This window comes from Thunnus maccoyii, chromosome 11 (genome assembly GCF_910596095.1).
Source record: "Thunnus maccoyii chromosome 11, fThuMac1.1, whole genome shotgun sequence".
Classification (NCBI taxonomy): Eukaryota; Metazoa; Chordata; class Actinopteri; order Scombriformes; family Scombridae; genus Thunnus; species Thunnus maccoyii.
The window spans coordinates 10,501,161-10,523,574 of record NC_056543.1 but is presented as its reverse complement, the minus strand read 5'-3'; the positions used below and the strand labels follow the sequence as shown (position 1 = coordinate 10,523,574).

Genomic DNA, 22,414 nt, shown 5'->3' with positions numbered 1-22,414 from the left:
ATTGCAGAGTCAGGCAGATACATATCCCAGTGTCCCCGAGCAAAAATACAACCCCCTGCCCCTGCCTACACACACACACACACACTCTCTTTTATGGTCAGACTGGGTCTCATTCATGTACTCTGGAGGGATCTAGCTATACTACTACAGCGTCAACAGGTGTAGGAAATATTTCGCTAGTTGCTGACAAAACATTCACATCACACGTCAGATTACGTTTTTCAAAGTCAGTATTTGTTTTCTGCTTTAAAATACACAGCATTTACTTGTGTCTTCTTACTGAGAAACTATAGACAAGCGTAATCTTTTACGCATTTTCAAAATATTTATTTTAGATAACAAAACCGTTGCTACTGAAATTACTGTGAACTGTTAATTCCACTTTACAGTACCTCAGAATCCTGGAAAGTCCCAAACCCAGTGAAGGGGCTGTGTAGTGCTTTTTAACGGAAGTTAGTCATTTGTAAAATTTCCAAACCAACCAAAAAAGTCCACATCCTCCCTTTCTCTTGTAAAACAGAAAAAATAGCTTGCAAACAGTTCTAAAAATAAAATTAAAACTAAATCTCCGTGTCACTTGTCCAAGTTTTCAAATGTGGTGTTCTTTCTGGTGTACCAAGCGTCAAGTTATAAGTTGATTGACAGACGTGAGCTCCTGGGCCCTTGACTTTGGCCTTCTCTGATTGGTCAGAAGGGCGAAGCTCGCTGAAAAACTTGGGAAGGGAACATCTCTACTGCTGCCAGGCTGTTCAATGAGCAACACCTCTCCATATTAAGAAATGTTTTAGAGCATATTTTAACTTTAAAAAATGTAAGAAAAATGCATATTGTAGCTTTAAAGTGGCTATAATCAATATTTTTTAATATAACATTGTATCATATGACAATGTGTAATGTCAGACACGTTGCTCGTAGTGATGAACCAACAGAAAATTATCACCCGACTCTGCAGCTCCCCCTCAGTTTTACAGTTTTAGCTCATTGTTTAGCTGTCTGGCTGTAATTTTACTTTTACTCTATTTTTGGTTCACTCTCACCGGTCTTAGACTTCTTTTCGCCAGCTGTATTCAGATGGAAAAGCTTTAAAAAAAATCCACTGTACACTAACTGCTCAGCACCAAACAGAAAACAGACACAGTTGGCAACTAGCTGGTGAACCAAGTGGAGTATTTAGCAGCTCAACAGCCAGATATATTTTCCTCAGGAGTTGGTAGAGAGCAAAAACAGAGCTAAAAGAGAGTGAATATTGGACTTAAATTCATCAGGTGGACAGAAATACGACATAAAATGAATGATAATGTTGTTCCATAACTGATAGATGTGTAAATGACCAACTTGTTTATTCAAGTAATTTAAGTAGTAAATATTTAGTGTCATTTTGCTTTAAAAATTGGAACCTCAGTCTTCTTGTTTATGTTGTACGGCGCTTCATCCAACTTGTATAATTCAATACATCATAATTAGAGAAAGAGGAATGCTTGCATGGAAACTCAGCTAAAGAGACAGACATAGAACATGAGATCACAGTCCTGTGGTAGATACAACCATGGAGTCACAAGTAGAAATTATTAGTATTCCAGAGCTGTTTCATTTCTACAGGCGACTCGCTGCACTTTCTACGATTAACCTCCCAGCTGTGGTGCATTCATTCTTATGTGGTATTAACTCACACACACACACACACACGTCTAGTGGTGATGTCTTAAACACAGGACTGAGGGCTCGGACTGACTATTTTAAGGTAGGAACACCATATGTTTATGCTGTACAGTGGCTATATACCTGTGTGTGTGTGTGTGTGTGTGTGTGTCTTCCTGTTTGTTTGTCTTTGTATGTCATAATCTCTATAAACAAAAGCAGAACCACTTTTTTTTTCATCTGCACCATCATTACATGACATCATCCACGAACAGTCAGCCTGTCACAACAGAAGTCTTCTTTTGTCGGTGTGGATACAGTCTATACATTATGGCATCAGAAGAATGTGTTGATACAACCTCTGAATCATCTCAAAGGAACGGTGAAGTGAGTTTGAAAACCCTAGCCAGGTGATCGTAAGGGGGAATGAATCACTGTCTGACTTTTTCCTGGAAAGAGTAGAGAGAGGAGGGAGATGAAGCTGACAAAAAGAATCTCCACTATTATCTTTTTTTTTGCTGCTAAATTTCTTTTACCCATTTGGACGCCATGTGTGATTACACATAGGATCTGATCCTCATCAACGCAGCCTCTCAAAATTCTGTGTTGGAGACTTGTTTATTTTTACTGCAGTGCCTTCAAGATAATAGTCATAGTGCTATGTCCAGAAAAATGAAAGAAGCCTCTCCAGCTTGGATAATTTGTGTGGGGGTTTTCATCTCCTCTCTATTATTTTTTCAGCTAACCGCAATTGCTTTTGTGACGAGGATAGCTCCAAATTGGTGCTATCGTTTAGTAACGGCACTTGTGGACTCAAGAGAAAACATACACACAGGAAGATGAATACATACGCATGTGGAAGTGAGTTTTGGCAGGTTTTTTGGGTTTGGGGGGGGTGGGGGGCCTGGCTTCAACAGCTGTGTGAGATGACTCGAACATCCAAAACCACATCAGTGAATGCTGTAATACACATAGACATGTATTTATACCGTGCATACACACAACTGCATCTGGTATCTATGTATATATCTTTTTACTCCCAAGGTAATACTGATTATTAGTATCCAAAAAGGGACCTTCCCAACTCATGTGAATGAGAAGTGAGTTCTTATATTCTGCTGTAATCCCTAAGCACAGCTCTTCTGTTTAAAGAGTACTTTACTGTCTTGTCCTGGAAGCTTAATAAAAAAAAAAATACAGTCTTATAAAGTATTATTGTCAGATGCTGATCCACTATACAGTCATCATCCTGTGATCTTTTGAGTTCTCATCAATGTCAATCAATATGCATCCTTATTATCTGTTTATTGTCAGTGGAATACTGAATTTCATGATAATTGTTTTATTTGTTCTATCTGCATTTCTTTAGGGGGTTTGTATATATGTATGTATGAATTTTCATCTCAGGCAACAGAGGATTGTTTCACTTCTCAAAAGTTAACAATATGTATGTTGGTGTTAATAAATCAGGATATTTCAAGAGCATCAGTGGACTTGTGTAATTACTGATCCACCACTGATGACCACAGACATGCTATAGAACACACCCAACCCTGCCCAACGGCTTGCTCAACCCATCTGGGCTGTCTCTGTGTGTGTGTGTGTGTGTGTGTGTGTGTGTGTGTGTGTGTGTGTGTGTGTGTGTGTGTGTGTGTGTGTCTGTGTTACAGGAGTTGTTGAAATCCAATCATAAAATTGTAAAATTGTAACAACGCAATAGGAAATGGAGATCAGGTGACAAACACTGAAAAAAAGAATTTCCTTTGTTATTGTTGTAAGCTACATAAAAGCAGGCTATTATATTAAGTGCAGTTGCAAAAACATTGGTACATTTTGTTTCATAATGAATTTTGCCTGGTAATACAGTTAAGATGGTACAGATTATAACTTAAAACCCCACCCTGCTTTCCCTTTCAGACAATATTAAAATTGCAGTCGTTGGGTTCTACTTGAAAGCGGTATAATAATCTTGCTTTTCCTGAACAGACTCTTGACCTTTGACTCTCTGAAAGGAGTCACAGAGGCCAGCACACCATAGCCTGGTTTCTTTTCTCGCTTCTCTAAACATCCGTTACAAATTACTGAGCGTGCATGTGCACATATGTATGTATCTGTTAATGTTTGTGTGCATGGGTGTAACTCTGCTGTCAACACTGTCTTATCATAAATTACTTTCTGAGATAAACCATGTAGACTTCAAGAGGGATTAAAATGGGATGTTTTTTAGTGTGTATATATTCCCTAGTCCTCTAACAAAAGGTGAACAAATTTAACATGTAGAGTTACAATTTTGGTTTGAAGATAATTTATAATTAAGCCTCACAATTAAATGGAGGTACATCAAAGTGACCTGATGTGTATTTCCACTCAACCTCAATCTGTCAACTTCAATCAGCATCTTACTGGTCAATTTAAGAAAACATCAATATACATCAGTTGATGACAGAGATATAAATGTTAATCTTATTTTTAATAAGATTAACTAGTTAATTGATGGTAATTTTTAGTTTAATCATAAAATTAAATTTTTGTTGTCTACAATAATCAGATACCATAGACTTTATATAAAGATGGACGTTTGCATTGGAGCTGTTTGAAGCCCAGAGTTGCAGCTTATGGTCGACATCATCTTTTTCATATGGATGACCTTCCAAATAAGGAGTGCAGGGTGTCTCCTTTCACGGTAACAATTTCACAGTTTCATGGTCTAACCTTAGCTACTTTAGCTAAATTGTGCTAACTGGGCAGGTATCATAATCAAGTACCATTAAACTTACCAAAATACCAAAATATTGTGACAATAGTCTGACTCAGTGCGAGTCCTGGAGCCAGGGAGAGCAGCAGACCACAAGGCAGACATCAAAGCTACTTTAAGTCTTTAAATCTTATTAACAGAGCAATAATTTCCAAAATGACCACCAGTACACTTATTAGAGGGTCTGCATTTACTGACTGAGACCATAATGACTTGTTTAAAAAAAATCATTGACTTAGTATCTCTGGTAGGAAGTTGACACTTTTTGAATGGGAGTCAGTTGGAGCCAGTGATTTTTTGCGGCCAGCATCTAGCAGCTTCAACCTCAAGCCATGGGAGTTACCGCTTGTATTTACGATACATTTGCACTAGGAGAAGACATCTCAGGGGAACAGGCTAAATATTTAATTGCCTTAATTGTCTTAACTGCCTTCCCTATGACATAATCAGTATGACACAATGTACAGTATAATTGCTGCCTGTGATAGCCGCATTCGCAGCCACACAACTGATTTTAAAATGACCAGTGCTGTGGTTGCCGCTGCTGGAGGACATTTTACCACGCCTGAGCAAAGATGTGCTCCAGAGAGCAGAGCCACAAAGTACAGGAAGTGGCCAGTCAGACTCTACCAAATGCCCGCCACATCATGGGGGGAATATAAGTCTTAGTTTAGATATTTTGTTTGTTTCTTTAGAGTATATAAGGTTTTGGTAATTTTGCTTTGGTTAATTAATAAACCTTTTGAAGAGTTGTCCTGTTTTTTATTTCAAGATCCAAGATAACTTTATTGTCATTTCTCAGTACTCGCATACATTGAAATGAAATTCCCTTTCTCCCAACCAAAAACAGTGCACTTGTAGAATAAACGATTTAAACAAACTTAACTAATAAAAATATAAGATTCCTAAAAATATTAAGAAAGTTTCAGAAACATTAATTTAAACATAATTAAATAAATACACACAAGTACACACAAAAGTAATTTGTAGTTCAGTTGGTAGTGCGTTGTTCTGATCAGCCATTATGTTCCCCATTGTGTTCAGTTTGTTAAATTAGCACACCATGAGTTGAGTTCTGTTTAGTTAATCTCTTTTTTAAGGGCCCAGAACTTTTGCTACACATCTTTTGTAAATTTTTTTTGTGTTTTGGGTAAATAAAACCTTTTTCTCTTGTGACTTCTCTTGCCTGCTAGCTCAGTCCCTTATCCCCATCCCAAAACGCCTTGAAAATAAAAAAAATTACAGCATCTTTGCCAAGTCTACAGCCACACTAGCAGGACTGAAGCTGTATAGATTATTGCTAATGTTAGCGTGCTAACATGGTCACGGTGAGAATGTTGACACTCTGATGTTTAGCAGATGATGTTTATAATCTACTGTATATGCTCAAATGCTGAGTTAATTATGGTTAACCAAGTCAGATTCTTTGTGCCTTCATCATAGAATTGCGTATGCTGCTGTATCAACAGCAGTCCTAAAGCGTCTGACTAACCTGGTGTGGATGCGTCACTCATCACTTGTTTATACAAACTTAGGAATTATTTATGGAGTACTCAATCTTAAGGTCAACTGATTACAACCATATTTGGTCTCCAGTGGAAATAAATAAGCAGTGTTATATTGACCAACATTAATTGCATAATCCAATCAGTAGTTTAAGTGCTTTTGTTTACTTGAATCAACTGTATAGCCTCCAAATCTAGGTGCCACTTTATAGTTTATCATTACAGATATTTAATTAAGTAAACCATTAGTCACTGCAGCACAGTGATTTCAATCCAGACATAAACACGAAGTTCCCTACCTCATGAATCATGGAGTTGCATTATTAACTGCTTGAGCTTTGAAGTTCCAATGAAAGACAGCACACACTTAGGAACATGTCTGTTTATTAGTGTTTTTAGTCACAAACACACACAAGAGAGAGGCTGAGAAGAATGAGACCTTCACAGAGAAGGACACCAAGGAGACATCATACCAATAACACAGAAGCAATTGGGCAGTAAATGACACCAGTTTTATCACAAAATCCAATATGATATGCTTAACCCACACATATTTAGGACAGCTGATTCTACACCAGTGATTCCCAAAGTGGCTCTTGAGGATGAGCCAAAGGTGCCAAAAAATGTTTCGTGGCAAATTTCCCCCCTTTTTTGCAGTCTTCATGATAAGCTAAGCTAACAGGCTGCTGTCTCTGGCGTCCTATTTAATGAACAGTCATGTATTGATCTTCTCTCAGCAAGAAGGCAAATAGGCGTTATTTCCCAAAATATTGAAGTATTCCTTAAAATTTAATGACAACACAAGCAGAGATGGAAAGTAAGGATACAGACAAGATGAACAGACAATTTACTCAGACATAACTTCATCCTGAATACCCAAAGCTATGACAAGAACACCATTGCTCACCACTCTGGGTGTGTGTGTGTTTGTGTGCAGTGATGTGGACAACGACCTCCTGGAGCCTAATTATTTTTGACCATCAACAGGAGTCACAGAGGGACACTCACTGTCTCCATGAGTGTGTGTGACCATAATGCCCACACCCTGACCGCTGGACTTTGTCAGATTTTGTCTTACACACAGGGGTACACAGATTTACATATTTACTTAAGTAAAACAACCAATACAGCAATGTAAAAAATACTCCATTACAAGTTAAAGTCCTGCATGAAAAATCCTACTCAAGTAAAAGTACATAAGTATTATCAGCTTGATGTAGTGAAAGTATTGCAGTAAAAGTAGTGGTTTGGTCCCTCTGACTGATATATTATCATATATGACCTCATTAGCATCAGCATGTAAGCAGCGTGCTACTGTTGTAGCTGCTGGAGGTGGAGCTAGTTTGAACTACTTCATATACATTAAGCTAGTTTAGTCCAGTGGTCCCCAACGTAGGGGTCAAAGGGTCACCAGATAAATCTGAGGGGTCGTGAGATGATTAATGGAAGAGTAAGGAAAAAAAGGTTAGTTCTCTAATCTTCGATTCATGATGAAATATTGGATCATTTGAACATTTATTGAAATGAAACCATGTGAGAAGTTTAGAGGGAAAAATCACAATGTGGTGGAGCTGTTAACAACTCATAGACATGTGAAATGTGACGCTGACTACACACTGCTTTTTGTAAAATGTCAAAAGCCAAAAAGGTTGGAAACCACTGGTTTCATCTTTAACAATGTGTTGTATTCTAAAAGCTTGTTATATTTTCCATTGTGTCAAATTTTCATCTGAAAAGTAACTAAAGTTGTCAAATAAATGTAGTGGAGTAGAAAGTACAATATTACCTCTGAAATGTAGTGGAGTGGAAGTATAAAGTAGCACTAAATGGAAATACTCAAATAAAGTACAAGTACCTCAAAACTGTACCTAATTACAGTGCTTGAATAAATGTACTTAGTTACTGTCCACTGCTTACACACACACAAACACACACACAGAGGTAGATGAGCAGTTGACCCTAAAAAGTGGACACATGCAGCTACCAGAATTTGATGGTGTAGTCTTTTTTTTTTTCCTCTTCTTTGTGCGCCAACATCATACCTCTTAATCATTCACTTCTTTCTTCAGTCACATTTCAGTCCAATAAATAGAAGAACACTGATCACTGCCTCCCGCACACTTCGGGGAGGGGGGGATAATATTTCAGTGAAAGTTTAAAGAATGATGTCAGCATTGCACAATGTAAAATGCACACATGCACACACATACAGTGGTTTAATGAGAAAAAGGTGCAGGCTGCACAATGCCTTTCAGTGCTGCCAGACTATTGGTCCGCCCCTCGTACTGCTCCCCTCCCCCAATGACTCCCCTCTTTTAGTTCCACATCTGTTTCCCTAACTTGGGAAGGGGCCTTGGAGAGAACAATATCTGGGTCAGAGTAAACTCTCTTTCTGTGTAAGTGTGTGCACAAGCATGTATGTGTGTGTGTGTGTTTGACATACCAAAACCATCAGCCGTCTCTCACTCCTTGGACTTGAAGACAGTGCAGTCACCCAAGTGGGTGTGTGCAGTTCAGAGAGTGTATACAGTAACACCCCTAAAATTATTCAAAAAATGGTTCTCAGTATCATCTGCATTGTGCACAGATCTTGAATCTCTGTTCAGAAACCAAAGAATGAGAAGTTCATGCAAATTTTTATTTTCATCTTTTTTATTGTTTGGAAAAATGTTGTGACGTCTCCTATTTTGAATCTGAAACAAACAAAATTGCATTTCAAGCTCTCCTAAACATTACTGATTAACTTGATTCCTCAGCATCATCATAAACAATAATGCAAATGCTCAGTATTCACTGTCTTTTTATTTTTCTAAAGAAACAACTTCATGGGTTAAATAATGTAAAAGAGTTTCACACCATCCGTGATATAGAAGTTTCCAGCCAGTATTGAAGTTTTGTTTTTTTTAACTGTCAGTTTAAGTCACTGGAATATGACTGTATGCTGCCATCTTTTGGACAAAACTAGTAGCAAAGTGTCAAACTGAGGCAAGTAAGTTTGAATGAGACAGACTGAGGCAGCTCCTGCCTCTGGATTATACTTTATTAGTGACAAGGTGAACAAGAAATAACAAAATACTATTAGAGAAACACACAGCTTGTTTTGTTATCATTGGTACAATCAATAGTTATCTGTGTTAAGGAAGTTTTTAAGTTTCTTTTTTTTATCAAAGTGTTCATATGTACCTAAAACCAAAAAGGCAACACAAACAAACAAAAAATTTTCCAGAAAGTTTCTCCACTTGTTTGTTGATAGACTCAAACTCACAAGGACACTTGTTTGCATACATTTTTACCATACCAGAGCAGTGCTTCATTCTTTTGTTTTTCTACCTCTGCACAGTGTCAGTCACTGAGGAAATGCCACCATCCCATGCCTTATTATTTGTCTTTTTTTTAATAGTTGAACAACAGTGTACTAGTGCAACAAATTGAGTAAAACTTGAGCAAATAAATAAATTAAGCATAATATTCTATACAGCGTTACATGCATGGCTTAACAGTAAATGTGCAACTTACAAATACGCAGTGGAATAAATGAATTCAGCCAAAATATCAAATAGAAAGTATTTCCATTAAAATAACACCACAACTAAAGAAAAACTGTGGAGAAAAACTCTGGAAAAATGCTGGAGTGTTATAAAATAAACATGTGAAAATGATTAAAAAGCTATCAAAATGGCTGACACATTTTTAATCTTCTCAAGATTTTTTTATAGTTTCTTTATTTGGTTTTTTGTTTGTGTCGCTGTCTCTCAGCTGTCTTTCTGGGGATATTTTTCTTTGGCCAGTCTGACAAAGTCCTCAGCACTGTCCAGGGACACCAGGCGGTCCTGAAGAAGATGTGAGCAGAGGACAAAAAGATGGAGGCAGGCGAGTCATCATGAGAGACAAGAAGGGAGATAAAGAGGATAGAGTAAAAGGAAGAGAGTGAAAATGTTCTGTAGTTCTAATATTAGACACAATGGATGCTTTGTAAGATCCACTGCACATAGCATTAATGTAATGACATCTTTTAAGAGTAGTACAGAGCCATCCCTTCTTTTTATTAAGTTATGGAGATTAAAAAAAATCAATTTTCTTAGAATGGGAAATGACATTTTAACAAGCCAAAATGGGCCGTTGTTTAACCCTTACACACTGTTCAGGTCAAACTTGAACCATTTTTTACATATGAGAGCAGTAGAAAAATCCTTAACACCTTTCTTTCAGCCTTAAATTTTATGACTTCTCCTAAAATAAGCCATAATATACCAAAAATATGGAAATGTTTCAACTTTTTACAAAAATTCTGTGCAGCTGATACACACTTTTGTACATAATGGGCGTAACAGGTTAAATATGACCCATATTTATTAAAAAATTCAAAAATCATTCAAAAATGTTGTTGCATTCTTCACAATCAATAACATTCACTGAAATCAATGAATTACGGCTGTTATGTTCTCCTGTTTTAGGTAACTGGAGACCATAATATGGTGTGACTGTGCATGTTTTTTCTCCATAAACAAATTGCATAAAACCTAAAGAATACACTTGCTCTGCTCTCTGAAAGCTTAGTTAGGGATTAATCACCCATTACTAATGACTGATGAGGTATGTATGAATGAAAAATACATTTGTGTGTGTGTGAGTCTGTACCATGACATAGAGGTATCTGTTCTGGTGTCCCGTTCCTGGAGGGAACAGAGAGGTCTGGTCCAGCAGCTGTTTGAACAGTTCAGTAGCTCTGTTAAGATGATCCTGGTCTCGACTGAGCCGGCTCTGTCTGTTCACACACAACAAGGCGTCCACCTCACACTGATAACCTGCAGAGAGAAATATGAGGGAACCCACCCTTCCCAGGTATAGGGACGGGCAGACAGGATGTAACAGAATGTAGTAAATTGGAGCTGACCGGAGCGAATATTAACTGAACAGGAAAGCATCAGAGTGTCTCACCGAGCTGCAGCAGGATTTTCTTCCATCGAGTTCTGACTTCACGTCGGGCATAGCGCAGGGTGTATATGTCATAATTCAGCTTTTCCCATTCCTAAAGGTACATACACACAAATACAAATATATCATATACAACAGGTATTTTTTAAATGATGTGGAAATAGTGTGAGACAAAGCTTGTTTAGGAGAGAGAGAATTAATTAATAAATAGTCAATAACTATATATACACACAATAACCCACATATAAATGTATTTAAAAAAAAAACAAGATTAGAGAGAGATATGTATGATAATCAACTAATCAATCAAACTAATAAATCAGTCAGGCTTCCCTTGATGAATTTCAGCAATTCAACATTAACAATGGCTCTGCTCTGTTCCATTCAAGTGTCCCAGAAAGCCTTATTATTTACACCTGTGTTTTTCCTTCTGTAACATGTCAACAGGTTTTCCATGGAAAAGGCCTGTTGTGAGACAAAATATTTTTGATTATATCAATCTCTTTAGTTCATGGGAGTTTGGTGACATCATGTAATGCTAGCACAACCCCAATGAACAGTGAGAGAGGTTTTCTTCACTGTAATCATTCCTACTGTTCATACCGGCTATTAAAAGATTTTCTTTAAATGTGCTTTCAATGTAAGTGATGGGGGCCAAAATCCACAGTGTGTCCACACAGTCGTTTTGTCATATCAAGTAGATATCTGACACATTTACAGTCGTTTCAGCATCAAATTCCCTTTTTGTGTTTCCCTGTTGAGCTGCGGTGGAAATATAGTAACAAAAACAGAGACTTTGGCACTAAAAAGACTGTAACGTTGAAAGATATTTACTCAATTTGACTATTTTGGATGGCTGAAGCTTCATGTTAGCTTCAGATCAACTTTTAAATCAACTCTTAAATAGAGGACTGTGGATTTTGTCCCCCATCACTTACATTGTAAGTGCATAATGAAGGGATCTACTAATGGTCAGTATGAACAAGAGGAATGATTACAGCAAGAAAAACCTATTTCAATTCATTTCGGTTCATTCAGGCACCTGACTGTTGTTTAAAAATAGACTTGAAAATTTGTCAACCCATCCTTTAAACTGTACATTGACACCAGGTTACCTGTTAAATAAAACTGTAACTGTTAATTATAAAAAGCAGAAAGTTTACCGACTGGCATGTCCTACTTTATTTACTGAGCTATTTTTATTCCCTGAGAGCTTAATCGCCTTTGAATGTAGCAGAGCCATTCCCAGTTTGTTTGTGCTAATATTAAACGCAGTTTCGCAGCACGATTGCAAGGTTTCAGTGAATATTCTCTTTGAATGGCCAGCCAGACTGTTTGGCCCACATCTCCACCAGGGAATTCATTTAATAACAATGTACCCTCTGTGTCCTGCAGCCTGCTATTCTGAATTTGAAAACTGCCTATCACATGTTCATCAAACTCAATATCTGCTCAGACACTGACAGCTCTTTTGTGGAGTTTCACAGAGGTGCAGTCCTGACATTTTGAGAAAACGTCCTCTGAACGACATTCCCGATGAATTCCCTCTGAAGAAAAAATGACTCATCAATTATTAAAAACCGTGTTTGAGTGTATGCAAATAGCAATAACAACTTTCTGGTCACATTATTTAAATGAATCAAGCACAGCTCCACAAGAAAGTTTTCTGCTGAAGACCTGGGGTCAGCTACAGTTCATTCTTCTTCAGTGGTGCCGCCCTCACAAAATTATTCCTAGTATGACGAGGAGGAGGCAGTTTTTAAAATTCAGTTATGAAGTTTAAGGGATTTTAACTTTGTGATAAAAAAAACCTACAGTAACTCACTGTGTGAGAATTCCTGGCTCACTGATTGAGTAAGTGAATAAAGTAGCATGTTGCCTCTGTGTGTGCGTGTGTGTGTGTGTGTGTGTGTGTGTGTGTGTGTGTGTGTGTGTGTGTGTGTCTTCTTTTGGAATGAGGACAGACCACAAACTAGAAAAAAGCTCAATCACCTACACTGACCTGTGGTAAGATCAGTGCTGAGAAGCTGTTTCTCACAAAGTTCATTGTCAATTAAAACAACTCAATTAAATTGACCAGACTTGCCCTTCCTCCATAAATGTTAATGAAAAGCTTCATGCCTACTGGTCAACCCATTTGAAGCTTTAGCAGACCTATGACAACATCCTACTTGTCAGGCATCAGATATAGCTATACTGAATACTGAATGATGTGTTAAACATATACACAAACCACATGGTGCCTGTATGGCACTCTTCAAACATCCTTTTAAAATATTTAAGCACAAGATGTAGCCGTAAACACGCTTCTTCTAAAGTTCATTTCTTCTAATGCGATAAGGTTGATATTAAGTTATTTTGGAATCTGGCTCAAGTTCGTTTACGGATATGAGTCAACATGAAAGACTTCTTTGAGAGCCACCACCTGTGTATGTCCTCTCCCCTCATTGGATAATGACATTAGAGAGCTGCGGTGAAGCAGATAAGAAAGAGGGAGTGAATTACTGAATTATGGTACCTCCCGGTAGTACAACCTTTTGGGTACTAAGATACACAGTATATCTTTGTGAGAATGTAAATGTTCACTGTGGGGAAACTAAAGCTATATGCACAAAAATAATGCAAAAAGGATTCATGGATTCACTATAACTGAGACAATAGATGATGTTAGATGGGTCTCTTTCACAGTTCTTCACATTTCAGTAATAAAGCTAATCATCAATAAAGCTAATATCAATTTAATAAGAGTGTTATATTGATAAAAACACAAACAATTAAACTGATACTTATAAAAATGGCTTTCAAGTGTAAAATATAAAATCTGTTGCTGCATGTCCAGCATCCCGTTAGTCTTCTATGTACACTCGCAGTTGTGCATGTACTATACATAGAAAAAAGTGGTGCCCTCTACTGTGACTCCATTTTCCAGACACCATATCACCCAAAAAGGTGATGAGGAGCTCTCACAGATCATTTCAAAGAATGTGCTAAGGAACAGATGAAAGTGATTGATACTGTAGATGATTACAACAGTAATCTTTTCTTGTAAATCATTATTTCACAACATTTTTAGTGTAAAGTTAACAATAAAAACCATACTTAATCTCAAAAACATTCAGGATTCAACCATATGGTGAATCTAAATAACGAAATAACAGTAAGAAACTTTAAAAAGTGTATCCTATGTCCTGTCTAGATTCAGTTCTACTCTAGTATGTGTTACATCTTGGTGAGGGAGCTCTGTAATAATCTGTAAATGCCTGATTTTTGTCATTTTTATGAATGAAAAAATAACATACACTTCTGCTTTCTCTTTGTGTCTATGTGTGTGTGTTTATCCCAACAACACAGCTTCGTCTCACCTCTGTTGCCTTGTCAGCCCGGTCTCTCATGTTGATAAAAGCCTCTAACTCTCTGTCGGATCCTTGCCTGATGGGAGAGTCACAGGGTCTGTTTATGCTCGCCCATGGGTTTTCACTGATCATCTGGCTTTGCTGGTTGCTGCGTGGACTCCTTCTCGAAGGCTGCGGCCCAAAAAGGCTCTCCACCTCTCTGTCACTGTCGCTGGACTCACTGGATAACTGCTCTGGTGGCCTGGAAACTTTGGTGGTGCGCATTCTGGATACGAGAAAAGAATAAGAGGACATTGACTGGTTTAAAAGCAGGACATTAAGATCTTGAAACTCAACAAATTGTGTTTGATTTGAGTGCATTAAAATGAATGAAGATTAAAAGAAAAATCTAAAGATTTAGGATCACTGCAGGAAAGAAGTGTCTCACCGCAAAATAGCATTTTTCTCCTCTCTGCTGTGGTTCAGATAGTAGCGACAGCAGCAGACGGTATACTTGGCACCCATTGGCTTCTTTCCGAAAGGTTTCAACAATGGATATCCTTCCTGATCTCACGACAGTCACACCTCCTGCCACAGGTTCCTTCCACAATCCTCAGGAAATCAAAATATTTCCAAACTGAAAAGTCTGTAAATGTCCAAGACTACGAAGCCACACAATATCCTAACTTGTAATGTCCATCCTCCCCCCCCTCCCCCCTTTCCCTGCACTTATCCTAGCCTGAATGAGTCTGTCAATTACATTATCCACGTGAGTAGAAACAGGGGGACAACAACAACAACAACAGACACACAGGACAGTTCAGGAATGAATGGCACGTTTATCCAGCAGCGCCTGATGGTGCAGAATGCAGTCTAGCTCTGTCACTGCAAAACACAGGCTCACTGCAAAATTTGTAGTTTAAATATGTATTTTTACTATCATGTACTCCCTGATTTGTGATTGGAAAGATGACTTTGGTCATGTTAAATGTCTATGTTCTGACGTGAGAGGCAGTTGGTAAGTATTGCTCATTGCACTGCTACCATAGGCCTAATACCTTGTGATATCAGCTGTTATATAACTTTACTGGACAATTCATAAAGGTTAATACATAACTGATTTGTAGTTCTCGCTCCCATAATCCCTCATAGCTGTTAATATGTAGCTGTAAATATTTTTGTCAACATGGTGACATGATGATCTAAGGTCACCTGTTTGAACAAAAGCTACTGCTGCTACAGGAAGAGACTGACAGCAGTGTTAGTGCAGCTGGAGCAGGTACAACACTGAGTAAGGTGTCTGCTTGACAGGAGAAATATAAGCAAGCAAACGGAGAAAATGAAAGGTAAACTTTGGATTCTAGGTTTGTTCCTGCTAATAAACGGTGGTTTGGAGACTTCTCATGGGTGAGTTGTGTTGAGTTTACTGCTTAACTATTAAAGTTATTATTGTGTCCAAGCAATTTTTATTTCATTTTGTGAATGAATTTAGAAATTTATTAAACAAAAGTGACAATACCTCAAATTATCTGCAGTTGCTTCTCCTTTCTGAGTCAAGGATACACATCATTTTAGATGCTCAGAATATATTTAACCCTTACATACTGTTCATATTCTGACTCTTCACAGTATCCCCACAGTAACATCTGAATCACAAATATATTTTTCATTCAATACATAAATATATCATTATTAATTAATACATGTGTCATAAATTAAGCTTTAAAAGAGCAGAGAGAGCATTCTTTAGATTTTAAATTATTTAATTATGGAGGAAAAATGTCCACAACTAGAAGAATGCACTCAGAGGAGTGCAGATCTCCGCCAGGTGTGTACATTCAAGATGGTGGTGAATATAACAAAAATGGGGATTTATTCATGTCATATCATGCCTAACTTTAGTGGATCATGATATATCGGGTATGGAATAAATCATGTTGTTATATTGCGAGGACTGCTGGAAAGTCTAAGCTTTATGATAGGCTAATAAGGAATGACGTAAATAGGTTTTTTCAAAAATTGTGAACTACAGTAACCACGAGAGGTCCTTGAGCATACAGTCATAAATGTGCGCAAAAAATATTAGGCTGATAGGTCCAGTAGTATTTTAGATTAATTGCAGACAAATACACAGACACACTCACTCACACAATCAAACTTATTATCCCCTCCAGGCTTACATCTGGCAGAGATAATCACACTATTATAGTCCTGTGTTACATAAAACATGAGAACATGACAGCCATCATGATTTCAGTGAATGTTATTGAATGTGATGAATGCAGCAACAGTTTTGAATGGTGATTTTTTTTTAATAAGTTTTTTTTTTTTAAAAGTTAAAATTTTAATTTCTTTATATTATGGGTCACTTTTGGGGAAGTCACAAAACTTAATTTTAAAAGAATGGTGTTTAGGATGTTTTACTCTTACTAAATGCAAATATGGGTGAAATTAGACCTGAATAGTATGTAAGGGTTAATATGTTGCTGTGTGTATTCACAGCTAGGCTGTTACACCATTTCCCTGAACTTTATACCGTATCTGACGTTTTCCTTTTCTCATAGAAAGTATTTAATGGCCTTAGATTTAACACAAACTTTTGCTAATTCACTGTTAAATATGCTAAATGTTGACATAATGAAGGGGTATTTTTTGATAATTAAAAATCTAATAAATCATGTATTTGTAATTCTGTTCATTTTTTACTTTCTCAGTTTAGTGGATGGTTTGGAATCGATGTGGAATTATGACTACACCAAATATCACCCTATGGATGAGGTAAGGTTATATTCAAATACATGTACTCTAAGTTGTACATTCTGTAGTTTTATTAGTTGAGATTGCACACATTCAATTAGTCTCCTCTGTAGTTTTAATTTGAAATCATGTTTGCTTTTATCGCTTTAATCTTTGTAGATTACACATGAACCTTGGACACATGAAGCTATAAATGCCATTATCAAATTTAATTATCACACTAATTGAATTGCAATACAGATATACCGCTGGATGGAAGATGTGAAGCAAAGGAACCCCGAACTGATTTCCTCTACTGTCTATGGACACACCTATGAAGGAAGAAACATCACACTGCTGAAGGTATTTGACACATTTCTTTGTATCTTCTTGTTTTGGAGCAACAAAAACAGTGACATCTAGTGGTTTGTAGCCACATATGAGTATGAAATCACCAGTAAAGAGTGTGATGTTTTATTCCAAGTGTCCCTGTTCGTCATGATGATGTACAACACACTGAAACTCTGCTGACTTCTATACCTTCACATGTAATCCTACTTGTGATATATGAACTATTGTGTCTCACGTTTATGCAAATGCCAGATACTCCTACTGCTTTTAAGCAACATGGTCAGATTAAGTTAAGGATCATCCCGGTGTTTAGCTCACTGCAACTGCAAGTGTTGTTATAAGGGGTAAAATTGTGTGCTAAACCAAAGAACAAATGATCTAAATTAAAGAGTGCACAAGATCCAGTCGTACAAATATAGGTCCTTTAGAATAAATTACCTTCCTTCAAACAGAAAATACAGGAGTCTGTGGTGTAAATGACTACTTAACTCAGGAGCCAACAAGGATGGGCTGTGATGTGGGGATTTGGTGAATATTTTAAGATTGCAGTCATGGTGTCTGGAAGGAACATGTACAACCAGCGGGTTACAAGAGCAGAGCAGAATCTCATATTTTTGCAAGGACATTTATGAGAGGCTGAAGGCAAGCAGTAGATCAGAAACGTCTCGCTGGAGCTCAGACTGTGCTTTATAGCACAGCTATCAGCAGGCTCTTGGAGGTGATAGGAGCTACTAATAAGCACAAATTGAAGGCCACACTGGCTGCCACATTTTGGATCAATATCCTTGAAAACAGACGCCTGTGTTTTCTCTGTTTTGTTTGTCTGGTTTATGTTGTTAATGCTGTGTTGTTATAGTGTTTGTCTTGTAGGTGAGGAGGTGATTGTGATTTTTGCAATATAGAGCTCTGTAGATGAGAGCAACACTGAGGAAATTAACGAGATGTGTCGTTACAAAACAATTACATGTATGCTATGTCACAGGGGCACTACTACAAATTCAACCCACAAAAAACAGGTCACTTTGATCCCTGAAACATAAATATCCAAAATCCCTGACATGTTCAAAGGCCAATGTCCAGCTTAAGACTGGACAGAAATCATGTTATTTGTCTGTCTGTCTGTATGTGTTGTATGTGCTCTGTGATAGATTGAAACCTGAGAACAAGACGTGAAACATTAATGTAGGTGGGAGGAATGTTGTAAGGTGGCTGTTAGCTGCAATTTTGAAAAGCAGTATCTCAAACAAAATGGTAGAATAGATAATTAAACCAGGGTATGTTGACAATACTCATGGTTCTGTTGTGCATCTCTAGTTGGGACTAGAAAACCCGAAGGGCAAAGAGAAGAAGGTGATATGGGTGGACTGTGGTATTCACGCTCGGGAGTGGATCGCCCCCGCTTTCTGTCAGTGGTTTGTCAAAGAGGTTTGTACATTGAAACATAATTTGGATGCTACATATGCACAAAAACAATGAATACATTATCAGCATTAACAGTGTTTAAATTTCCTTCTGGTCAGATTGTGCAGTCATACAAAACCAATGAAAAGCTGGAGCAGATGCTGCAGAATGTTGACGTCTATGTTACTCCTGTGATCAATGTGGATGGATATATATTCACCTGGGCCAATGACAGTGTGAGTCCTTTTCAGGTTTTATTATTGATAATCATTTTTCAGTTAATATGGTTCATTTAATTCATTTAGATCCAGGAAGCAACACTGTGAAGACACTGACTTACTGAATGACTTCTTGCAACTTATGTTTCCTTAGTTAACTTAGAATTATATTATAGTCACAGCTGTGACAATAACTGAGTGACTTCACAATTCATTAACCATGCACAATCAAACTGACCTCTTTGCATGTGATTTCCATGTAGACTCGTCTGTGGAGAAAGTCTCGTTCCCCCCCTCCTCCAGGTGGTAGCTGTTACGGTGTTGACCTCAACAGAAACTTTAATGCCAACTGGGGAAGTGAGTATGACTAAGTTGAATAATATTTGATTATATGATTTTATTTGGTGGCACCAGCTATCTATCTATGTTCACTTTGTCAGACTACCAAACCATAAAGGCCAATTACACATAAAACATGGTGTCATATTCAAATTTAGTGTTACAAATTTCACAGACAGGCAGAATGTGCTTAAAACAACACATAGACTCAACCAATTTTCAACAAGATGTCTAATTTTTCTACTAACAAAAACTAGCTTGATATTGTCATGTCAGGCTGCTATACTTAAAAGATGCAAAAGGGCATCTTTACTGTCCCCAAAGCACATAATTACCACAATAAATCTACATGGATGTTAATAAGGTTGTCGATCAATACCTGTGTTTCAATGATTACTGCTGTAGCTCATTTTCTGATCTGTACTCTGGTTTGTAACAAAACCTTGACGAATACTAAACTTTTAAGAGACTCCCAAGTCAATTCACATGTTACTGATACTCACCACTCAATCTCTCTGACATCTACAGTGTTAACAAACTTGTCTCAATGAATTCACATTCATATACAATTTATTTTTATCCAACTTAAACTTAAACCAAACCTAACAGTGTTTTATAAAAATAAAAATAAAAAAAACATCTGTGAGTAATGTGTTGATGTTTTTTGTTGTTCCTTTCAGAATTAACCTCAACATTTATAGTTTAATCTGAAGCTCTTTTGTTTCTTTCCTCAGCGGTTGGAGTGTCATTTAACAGTTGTGCACTCACCTACTGTGGGGAATCACCAGGATCAGAGCCTGAGGCTAAAGCTGTGATGGACTTTGTCGGTAATTATCTAGCTAGCTAACTATCTATCTATAAAATGGCATGAAAATTACATTTAAAAAATGAGGAAGGTGGATTTTCTTTATGATCATAAATTACCTAGGTCTCTCAGCTCAAAGATGTACCTTTAAGAGGTTAAACGTCATTACTTCAGTGTGATATCAATCATTCATTTTTTGTTTTGTTTGCTCTGTATGTATGTATGTATGCATGTAGGTAAGATGATTAAGCAGACTCTACTTTTCCTCACCATCCATTCTGCTGGACAACTTATACTCCTTCCATATGGCCACCCTGAGATTTATGCACCCAACTACAATGAACTGGTTAGTGTGTGAATTTGTATTGAGTTGAGGAGTAGACTTTTGGGCAAATGATACACAGCTTTTATGATCTACAGCTGTCGAGGTTTTTGAGTACAGTTGAGAAAGAAAGATGTTGGTTGAGAGATGTCGACATTATCAAAAAGGTCACTATAGTCCAAGCTATGCTATGTCTTCTCCTGATTTTAACTGCTAACCATTTCTTAACAGTATCCATCTGAAATTTTGTGCAGTGCACTGCTAAAACATTTTAGACACTTCCCATTGTCAGCCATACTATACTGTATCAGCCATATTCCCTAGTAAGATTTCATCTAACAGAGAGTATGGGAATTTGGTTAACCAAAGTCTTTGTGAACTGTACAGGTTTCAGTTGGTGAGGCAGCAGCAGCCGAAATGAAGAAGGTGCATGGAATGAACTACACCGTAGGAACATCTCCACAGATCCTCTGTAAGACCTGTTCTCTCCTGTCCTTACCTGTCATAAATAGCAGATACTAGCGCACAGTTCAATCTTTAATAAGTCACTTTGAGGTTCTTATTCTTGAGCACCCTAAATATAAATAATGAGATGTGTTAATGTTCATCGTGAATGAGTGCAATTGCATGAAACAACAACATCTTGTCCTCCTTTTCAGTCCTTCTGTACAACATACAGTTTAGTTTGGAGTAACTGGATTCTAATTTCAAAGCTTTGTTGATTTGAGCAGACTGTGATATGCAGCATACCCCATTTTGGACAATAGGGAGCCAAGATACAGCAACAGCTAAATGGATATACAAATAGCGCACAAGTTAGTGTTTGTACAACAAGACTAGATCAAGGCCTAGTAATTGACTAAATATGACTGGACTGTGTATAAAATGGCTGTGAAGTTACACCATTGGTCAGCCTTTGTCGGTCAGGGACAGACATTCGCATTTATAGGGCTGGTCCCTGCAGTCCAGCCAAAAAGAAAGGCAACAAAAATGACATAATGATTAGATTATTCAAACCAAAAGGGAGATGATTACTTTGATATCAGAGGAATGTGCGAAGAAGGAAAATAGGGCCGTAGGATCAACTTAACAGATGCTTTTTTGCTTTTATCCCACCTTCTCTCCCTCCTCTGAAAAATGTTCTCTCTTTGTCTCTTTCATCCTCAGATGCGAATTCAGGTTCAAGTCGTGACTGGGCTCGTCTCAGTGGCATCCCTTTCTCTTACACCTTTGAGCTGCGAGACAAAGGTGAGTTGGACCTTGTTAACGTGGACTGTAGTCATCTGTCAAACGTTATGTGCTGGCTTTTACTATATTTTGGTGTCATTAAATGGTCCTCCAGGTAACTTCAGCCACTTGCTGCCAGAAGAGCAGATTCAGCCAGCCTGTGAGGAGGCCTACGCAGGAGCTCTTTCCATCATTACATACGTTCACGACAAGGCCTTTAACAGCAGTACCCTCCCTAACGCTGCTGTCATCACAGTTACTGGTAATGTTATGAAGATATGGAGCACTATGATGGCTGTGTTTCTCACCACAGGGGTCTTGGTGTAAGACAGTGAAAACGTCATCATATAAGGTTGTGCCACCAAATTAGTAGACAGAAAGAGATACTATACATTTTTGTGGCGTCAAACCTCTCTGAGAACAGCCGGCATGTCTGTCTTTGAATAAAAATATTTTTGCTGTATGCTTGCAAAGGCTTGCACAGCTGACATTCAAGAGGATGATCTATATTCAAAAAGTTTAGAGATGATAATTGTGCTTACAACCGAAATATTTATTTCTGCATCTATGCTGTTTGTAATGTATTGTAGTCTTTCTGACAAAAATATGTTTGCCCACATTTTATAATCATTAGTGTTAATTTTAGGAATGATATAATGAAATAAGCCTGATACCAAAAGTCTTAATATCTATGCTTAAACAACTACATTATCATTCTATTATTATCATTCTTATTTATTTCTATATTTTACTTCAAAAAGATAGCTAAATATACAGAAAAGCATGATTGTAATTTTGTTCCTGTTTTCCACAGCAGGGGGCAGTATTGTCCCATTTTAAACACCGCAGT

At 37.5% G+C, this 22,414-nt stretch overlaps 2 protein-coding genes across 2 annotated transcripts; one reads left to right on the top strand and one right to left on the bottom strand.

The window, feature by feature from the left end:
- Positions 1-9,542: 9,542 nt before the first annotated feature.
- On the bottom strand, positions 9,543-14,764 carry LOC121907623 (melanoregulin-like). Its single transcript, XM_042427288.1, has 5 exons — positions 14,614-14,764; positions 14,196-14,451; positions 10,837-10,927; positions 10,537-10,703; positions 9,543-9,728 (listed from the first exon to the last, which is right to left on the bottom strand). Exons 1-5 carry the CDS (start codon positions 14,688-14,690, stop codon positions 9,651-9,653), a joined length of 669 nt encoding a protein of 222 aa, XP_042283222.1. The 5' UTR covers positions 14,691-14,764; the 3' UTR covers positions 9,543-9,650.
- Positions 14,765-15,504: 740 nt separating this feature from the next.
- On the top strand, positions 15,505-21,892 carry LOC121907525 (carboxypeptidase O-like). Its single transcript, XM_042427133.1, has 11 exons — positions 15,505-15,572; positions 16,880-16,943; positions 17,163-17,264; positions 18,567-18,677; positions 18,773-18,889; positions 19,135-19,228; positions 19,945-20,037; positions 20,252-20,361; positions 20,725-20,809; positions 21,505-21,585; positions 21,680-21,892. The coding sequence occupies exons 1-11, from the start codon at positions 15,505-15,507 to the stop codon at positions 21,889-21,891; spliced, it is 1,137 nt and encodes a 378-aa protein (XP_042283067.1). The 3' UTR covers position 21,892.
- The last annotated feature ends 522 nt before the right edge of the window (positions 21,893-22,414 follow it).

Coding starts and splice junctions, on each gene's coding strand:
- LOC121907623 (XM_042427288.1), bottom strand. CDS start 14,690: ATGGGTGCCAAGTATACCGTCTGCTGCTGTCGCTACTATCTGAACCAC. Junction 10,928..14,195: donor GGGCTGACAAGGCAACAGAG/GTGAGACGAAGC, acceptor ATGTACCTTTAG/GAATGGGAAAAGCTGAATTA. Junction 10,704..10,836: donor GAAAATCCTGCTGCAGCTCG/GTGAGACACTCT, acceptor TTCTCTCTGCAG/GTTATCAGTGTGAGGTGGAC.
- LOC121907525 (XM_042427133.1), top strand. CDS start 15,505: ATGAAAGGTAAACTTTGGATTCTAGGTTTGTTCCTGCTAATAAACGGT. Junction 16,944..17,162: donor AATATCACCCTATGGATGAG/GTAAGGTTATAT, acceptor ATTGCAATACAG/ATATACCGCTGGATGGAAGA. Junction 18,890..19,134: donor TCACCTGGGCCAATGACAGT/GTGAGTCCTTTT, acceptor ATTTCCATGTAG/ACTCGTCTGTGGAGAAAGTC.